Here is a 7,481-nt window from a genome sequence, read left to right on the forward strand (position 1 = left end):
ACCCTTCGGGTGAATCTTGATAATTTCATGAATGCTTATCTATTACTTATATCAATCATATATAGAATATCGATGACAACATGTATTAATTAATTATGTGAACTAAATAAATTAGCTAACATTGGTTTAACTCAAACTTTTTTAATCTATTTTAATAATACTCTTAAATCATTATCAATTATCTATATAAATTCAAATTCCTACACATTTACTGAAAGTTTCAACTCAACAATAAAATTTACTCTTAAAATGTACACATTAAATAAGCCATTATTTATTTCATTACAAAAAACCTAAGTCATAAAATCGAACTCAATTTCATCAAATTACAAACAAATATTTTTTTTAAAAATTTCAAACAAATCATACATTCAAACAACATATTTCTATGGAAAAAAATGTATAAAACAAGTAAACACACAAATAAACTACATATATTACAAAAATATGAAATACAAATTAACATTTTAAAATTTAGTTCAAACAAAAATGGATAGTTTTGCTTACTTGATATAAGAAATCCTAAAACCAATTGAATCAGAATAGTGATGTTGACAGATTGAGTATTGGGGTAGCTGAATTTATGGTGATGGAAGCTTGATTTGTGATTAAAAAAAGGGGGGTTGCTATTTTTTGTAGAGAAAATGGAGGAAGAAGAACGAATGGGGGAGGAGGAGAGGGGGGGTCGCTCAACATATCATAACTTAAATATTATTGATAAATTCATGGATGAATATTACCAAGTTTATTCTATCGGTATTTTTGTCTGTAAAAATGACACTTCATTGTATCTCTTTTTTTTTAATCATTCATTTTCCACTTTAATTCCTCCAGTGTACACTAATAAAGATTTTTTGTCTGTGTTTATGGACAGACATTGAGAGGAATTATTCCGTCGGTAAAACTCACTGTAATCTACGTATGAGAATTTTTCCATCAATATATATTTCTTGTTGATTTTTTTTTCTTGTAGTGTTGGCTAAACACAAGGAAGGGAAATATATAAAATCTCTATATCAATATCCAGGTTTGATGATCATGCCATGTGTGATAACTGAGGAATAAAGGCAAGGAAAAAAAACCCACAAACATAAAAATACAATAACCATGGTATTAATTGTTAAATAATATTTATCTAGTTTTTTTTATTAAGGGTAGAATAGTATTTTCAGTTTAACCTATATATAATTCCTTTGTATTTAGGTTAACTTAAGCACTCATAATAAACAGATTATTGAGAATTCTAGCCTCCTTTTATGTTTGATCTGAATTACTTTAACATGGTATCAGAGCCTGGTTGATCGAACTCTTGGCTTGCTAATTTTATGGAACTCGCTGCCCCTGTAGAAATCATGTTCACCAATGTCAGAGCCACTGCTGGTATCAAAATCGTTATCATCATGCATTTCATTCCTTGTAGGATGTTCCAGCATGCTCAATGCATTCCTTTGAAGCTTAACTTCAGATCCATTTTTCAAAACATCAAACATGGGTTGTTTGACCTATTAAAAGATGGAGATTGAAGATCAAGTTTTGTGCTTGCGGCTGAAGAATTAATATCTGAACCTTTATTTTGGATTCTTTAGCTTTTGCAATTTGGTATTTCTGTTCTGTCAAAGGTTCACAATATATTAGTCCAATATATATTATTTTGAGTAAAATATAACTCAAAATATCACAAGAATGAAATTATACTTCAGCCCTTCCTCTTCACAAAATAACAAGATTCATGAGCTATAAATACATCATGAATCCTTCAAGTCAAAGGTTCACAATATTTTTATTTTTAGCATTTTCAACATATATATTTTGAGTGATATTTTGTCTTCAGCTTCTGCAAAATTTGGTATTTCGACCTTCCTTCAGCTTCTGCAATTTGGTATTTATGTTCTGTCTATGCATTTGTTTTAGTATTTCGTCTTCTCTTCAGTTTCTGCAATTTGATATTTGCGTTCAGTTTCTATAAATTTTGTTTGGAGTGATATTTTGTCTTCGGCTTCTACAAAATATGGTATTTTGATTTTCCTTCAGCTTTTGCAATTTGGTATTTATGTTCTGTCTATGCATTTGTTTTAGTATTTCGTCTTCTCTTCAGTTTCTGCAATTTGATATTTGCGTTCAGTTTCTATAAATTTTGTTTGGAGTGATATTTTGTCTTCGGCTTCTACAAAATATGGTATTTTGATTTTCCTTCAGCTTTTGCAATTTGGTATTTATGTTCTGTCTCTGCAATTGTTTTGGTATTTCGTCTTCTCTTTAGTTTCTGCAATTTGGTATTTGCGTTCAGTTTCTATAAATTTTGTTTGGAGTGATATTTTGTCTTCTGCTTCTACAAAATATGGTATTTTGATTTTCCTTCAACTTCTGCAATTTGGTATTTCTATTCTATCTCTGCAATGTTTTTGGTATTTCTTCTTCTCTTCAGTTTCTGCATTTTGGTATTTGCGTTCAGTTTCTCAAAAAAAAATTTGAAGTGATATTTTGTCTTCCGCTTTTGCAAAATCTGGTATTTCGACCTTCCTTCAGCTTCTGTAATTTGGTATTTATGTTTTGTCTCTGCAATTGTTTTGGTATTTCGTCTTCTCTTCAGTTTCTGCAATTTGGTATTTGCGTTCAGTTTCTGCAAATTTTTTTGGAGTGATATTTTGTCTTCCGCTTCTGTAAATTCTGGTATTTCAACTTTCCTTCAGCTTCTGCAATTTGGTATTTATGTTCTCTCTTGCAATTGTTTTGGTATTTCGTCTTCTCTTCAGTTTTTGCAATTTGGTATTTGCGTTCAGTTTCTGCAAATTTTTTTGGAGTGATATTTTGTCTTTCGCTTCTGTAAATTCTGGTATTTCGACTTTCCTTCAGCTTCTGCAATTTGGTATTTATGTTCTCTCTTGCAATTGTTTTGGTATTTCGTCTTCTCTTCAGTTTTTGCAATTTGGTATTTGCATTCAGTTTCTGCAAATTGTTTTGGAGTGATATTTTGTCTTCCGCTTCTGTAAAATCTGGTATTTCAACTTTCCTTCAGCTTCTGCTATGGCATCTACTACCAAAGAGATTGTTTGGTTACGTTGGTTACTTGCTGATATGAGAGTTTTCTTTTCTCATCCTACTCCTATGTATTGTGACAACCAGAGTTCTATTCAGATTGCTCACAACTCGGTTTTTCATGAGCAAACTAAGCACATTGAGATCGATTGTCATCTTACTCGTCATCATCTCAAGCATGACACCATTACTTTGCCTTTTGTTCCTTCTTCCTTGCAGATTGCAAATTTCTTTACCAAGGCGCATTCCATCTCTCGTTTTCGTTTTCTAGTTGGCAAACTCTCGATGCTTGTAGCTGCCGCATCGTGAGTTTGAGAGGAGATTTTAAATAATATTTATCTAGTCTTATTTATTAAGGGTATAATAGTATTTTCAGTTTAACCTATATATAATTCATTTGTATTTAAGTTAATTTAAGCACTCATAATAAACAGATTATTGAGAATTCTAGCCTCTTATGTTTGATCTGAATTACTTTAACATTAATAACAATTCAAAATCCAAACATGGCTAAATACGTAGCCTCGTTATTCAAAATCCAAATACATGACAGATTCATAAAGGATAGAAACTTCGTAACCGGATACATGCATACTCTCTGGTTTATATATATATATATATATATATATTCCCAGATTATTGGGCTAAAATAATTTGCTTGCATGGGTTTCGAAAGTCAGGACCATGCACCAAATCTTTCACATGATGGTACAGTTAGATAACGCTATTGCCGCTGCAACAACTGCCTGTAACACATTCGCGCGGACCTAGTAAAAGAAAGAGAGAAGCAAGACCAACAAGTTATTAGTATCAACAAGTCATGGGTCTTACCCCCGTAGAAAAATTAAAAAAGAAGAAGAAATAATCATAATGGGGTTTCAAGCTTCGTGATAGCTCAACTTAATTAGAGAGACATGGACGTAAAAAAATATGACCTTGATGAAGAGAATCTTGAGATGATTGCTATTATATATATAATAATAATAATAATAATAATAATAAATAGTGCTATATATGTACATATAATTAATTAGCTACCCGATCGTATATACCAATATATTTTATGTAGAGGGTTTCGTTTGATGATATATTCTTATTGGATAATAGCAGATTTGACTGGACAATAATTACTAAATGATATATAAGAAGCAATCAACTTTGGACGTCGCCTTTGATTATGCAAGACAATTGCGTTGCAAGCATTTGGGACCTGAAATATAAAATCAAAATTGAGTTGGGTTTGATTTATTTGTTTATGTACAATATATATAGTTGTGACATGACAAGTGAAATAACAGAAAAAAAAAAATATAGCTTAGTTAGGATACCATCTTCTCCTTTTCTTCCATCTGCTTGATCTTCTGCTTGATCTTCTTCTCCTTTTCTTCCATCTTCTTCTCCTTTTCTTCCATCTGCTTGACCTTCTGCTTGATCTTCTTCTCCTTTTCTTCCATCTGCTTGACCTTCTGCTTGATCTTCTTCTCCTTTTCTTCCATCTTCCTGATCTTCTTCTCCTTTTCTTCCATCTGCTTGATCTTCTTCTTCTTTTCTTCCATCTGCTTGATCTTCTTCTCCTTTTCTTCCATCTGCTTGATCTTCTTCTTCTTTTCTTCCATCTGCTTGATCTTCTTCTCCTTTTCTTCAAGCTTCACCTTCATGCTTTCAAGAATAATATAGTTATCCACATAGACAACCCTAGTTTAATTATGTGTACATATATATAATGTATGTAAACAAAATCAAGGAAGACCAAGACATCGCATAGGTCTAGGTCTTTGTCGTCTTCTCCGTTACATATTTTTGGTTGTGACTTGATTTTTATAATTTAATGTTCCCCTCAATCTCTCTTGACTTTTCTCTTCCAGTACATATAATGTATATAAACAAAATTAAGGAAGACCAAGACATCGTATAGGTCTAGGTCTTTGTTGTCTTCTGCATTCGAGGACTTGGCTCTCCACCTCACATATTTTTGGTGATACATCATTTTGTGACTTGATTTTTCATTTTGAATGTTCCTCTCAATATCATGCATGTGACAACATGTTACAATCTGCCATTGCGTGTTTATGAGGTTAATGATGTTGAGATTTCTGAATATCATGCATGCATGCATGCTATGTATGCAGGGAAAACAATAAAATAAAATTATTCAAGATTTTCTAGTATTATGTTAGACGGATCTAGAATTATTTAGAAATTTATTACCTAAAGATATGATCTTCTTTGATTTTAAAACAAACCACAAAAAAACTTGAACACATTAAAACACAAAGCTTAGTCCGATAATGTTAACAACAATACCTCTCCACAGTGGAGTCGTCATTCTGTCGCACGTCCCCCCGCGCGGCGATTCGATGATTTTTCATTTCTTTGCTTGATTTAAGATCTTGGGAGTCGCCATCTAGTATTTGATTGAGGGTTACTAGTAAACCCGGATTTACTGGTCCTGGTCAGAGATTCAAGGATAGGGGACTGGTTGTGGCTAGGAAAACTATTAGCACCCCTAGCACACCCTACCTAAGGTAAACTACTTCACGGTTTGATGTGATTTGAAAATTTAAAATATTAATCAAATTCTAAGATTTTAATAAATCAGTTATTAAATTGTGATTCTCCCACCCATCTCCTTCCTATTGTTGCAGCCAATAGTGGGCTCACTGCCGATAACATCACCAGTAGTGGCAACAAAGGCAAGAGCCTTGTTCTGGTCTCTGTAACGTGCCTGGTTGGGCAGCAGCACCCCAGTAGGCTCGGGCTCGGGACCACACCCGAGCCCAACATGTTTGGGTCTATGCAGTGTGTCTGGATCTATTTTTTACATCTAATGGGTATAACCCCAACACTTGCCAAAGATTTTTTTAGGACCCCACACAAGTCTCTTAATATTTTATATTAGTCCAATATATATTATTTTGAGTAAAATACAACTCAAAATATCACAAGAATGAAATTATACTTCAGCCCCTCCTCTTCACAAAATAACAAGATTCATGAGCTATAAATACATCATGAATCCTTCAAGTCAAAGGTTCACAATCTTTTTATTTTTAGCATTTTCAACATATAAATTTTTAAAATCTATCTCTCTAAAATATAATTGCACCTTCTTTCTATTCAAAGTTACTGACTTTACTATCAGAGAGTTCTCACGTCGATTAAAAAAGATCTTTTGCAAATAACAGCTACCGGTCACCTGGCTTGGCTCACTAGGCACCACTAACTTCTATTATAGCTATCAATCACCTAGCTCATCAAACACTACCTGCAACTATCACAGCTATCAGACACCTTAACTAAAAAGAATAGATCAGATTATTTAAACTAAAAAATCAACTAATTATTTAATACATTAATCTTAGTATCTTGAATTTTTGTACTCCTCAATCATACAAAAAGCTTATTAGACGTTCAGTTCTTGTTCACAACTCATAAAAAAAGTGGTGCATTTCTTCTACGCTACTCTTAGAAACGTGCATGAGACTCATTAAGATCATTTCAAAGGGGCTTGGTCATTTTTGTAGAAATTTGAATTCGTCAACCTCATCTCTCTCTTTCTAAGTGTGAAGATGCATATCATGTAAAGGAAAGCAATGAAGACTAAAAACATCCCATCAAGAGTTTGGGTCATTCGTCTTCTTCCCATGAATCTTCCACAAGTTTGGCGCACACGTTCCACAAGTCTAGTGATTAATATGTTGTGTTTTTTGACGTGTTTTTCTCACTTCAAATTTACTAAAAAATTATTGGTAGATTATAAAATTTATTGTATCAATATAATTCTGGCACTGTCCCTATCACAAAGCTTATTGGACGTGCAATTCTTGTTCACAACTCATAAGAAAGTGGTGCATTTCTTCTTCGCTACAAGAAGCTTATTGGACGTGCATGTTTTTAGTCTTCATTGCTTTCCTTTACATATCATGTAAAGGAAAGCAATGAAGACTAAAAACGTCCCAGCAAGAGTTTGGGTCATTCCTCTTCTTTCTATGAATCTTCCACAAGTCTAGTTATTAATATATTGTGTTTCTTGACGTGTTTTTCTCGCTTCAAATTTACCAAAAAATGATTGGTAGATTATAAAATTTATTGTATCAATATGATTCTGGCACTGTCCCTATCACAAAGCTTTGGGAATAAAATTTGCCTTTGTTATGTCCAGTCCATGCATGGATGGTTGCCATTTATCGATGTGCGTTAATGTGATCAGAATTAAATAATACATAATGATAATAGAGGTTAGAATATTAGAAATGCAATTGGCCAAGTGAGCATCAAATTAGCAAGGAATAAACTTTTACATGAATTGAAGATAATATAGATGGAAATAGGGAAATGAGATAATTAATGTACAGATTAAATAAATTGGAGGATCAGAAATTTTTCTGGTATGAATTTCCTAGGTAAAATATTTTGAAATATATTTTTTAAAAAAATATATATTT

At 32.5% G+C, this 7,481-nt stretch overlaps 1 protein-coding gene across 6 annotated transcripts; it reads right to left on the bottom strand.

Moving 5' to 3' along the window:
* Window positions 1-3,491: 3,491 nt before the first annotated feature.
* On the bottom strand, window positions 3,492-4,745 carry LOC112327231 (uncharacterized). 6 transcript variants are annotated; one of them, XM_052452008.1, is made up of 4 exons: window positions 4,426-4,745; window positions 4,365-4,392; window positions 4,168-4,246; window positions 3,492-3,803 (listed from the first exon to the last, which is right to left on the bottom strand). In XM_052452008.1, the coding sequence occupies exons 1-4, from the start codon at window positions 4,692-4,694 to the stop codon at window positions 3,751-3,753; spliced, it is 429 nt and encodes a 142-aa protein (XP_052307968.1). In that variant the 5' UTR covers window positions 4,695-4,745; the 3' UTR covers window positions 3,492-3,750. The 6 variants fall into 6 exon arrangements, with proteins under 6 accessions (XP_052307968.1, XP_052307969.1, XP_024455118.1 ...); XM_052452009.1 differs by having other exon boundaries at window positions 4,194-4,246; window positions 4,426-4,742; XM_024599350.2 differs by having other exon boundaries at window positions 4,194-4,246; window positions 4,365-4,741.
* Window positions 4,746-7,481: the final 2,736 nt, after the last annotated feature.

This window comes from Populus trichocarpa, chromosome 4, assembly GCF_000002775.5.
Source record: "Populus trichocarpa isolate Nisqually-1 chromosome 4, P.trichocarpa_v4.1, whole genome shotgun sequence".
In the NCBI taxonomy this organism is placed as follows: domain Eukaryota; kingdom Viridiplantae; phylum Streptophyta; class Magnoliopsida; order Malpighiales; family Salicaceae; genus Populus; species Populus trichocarpa.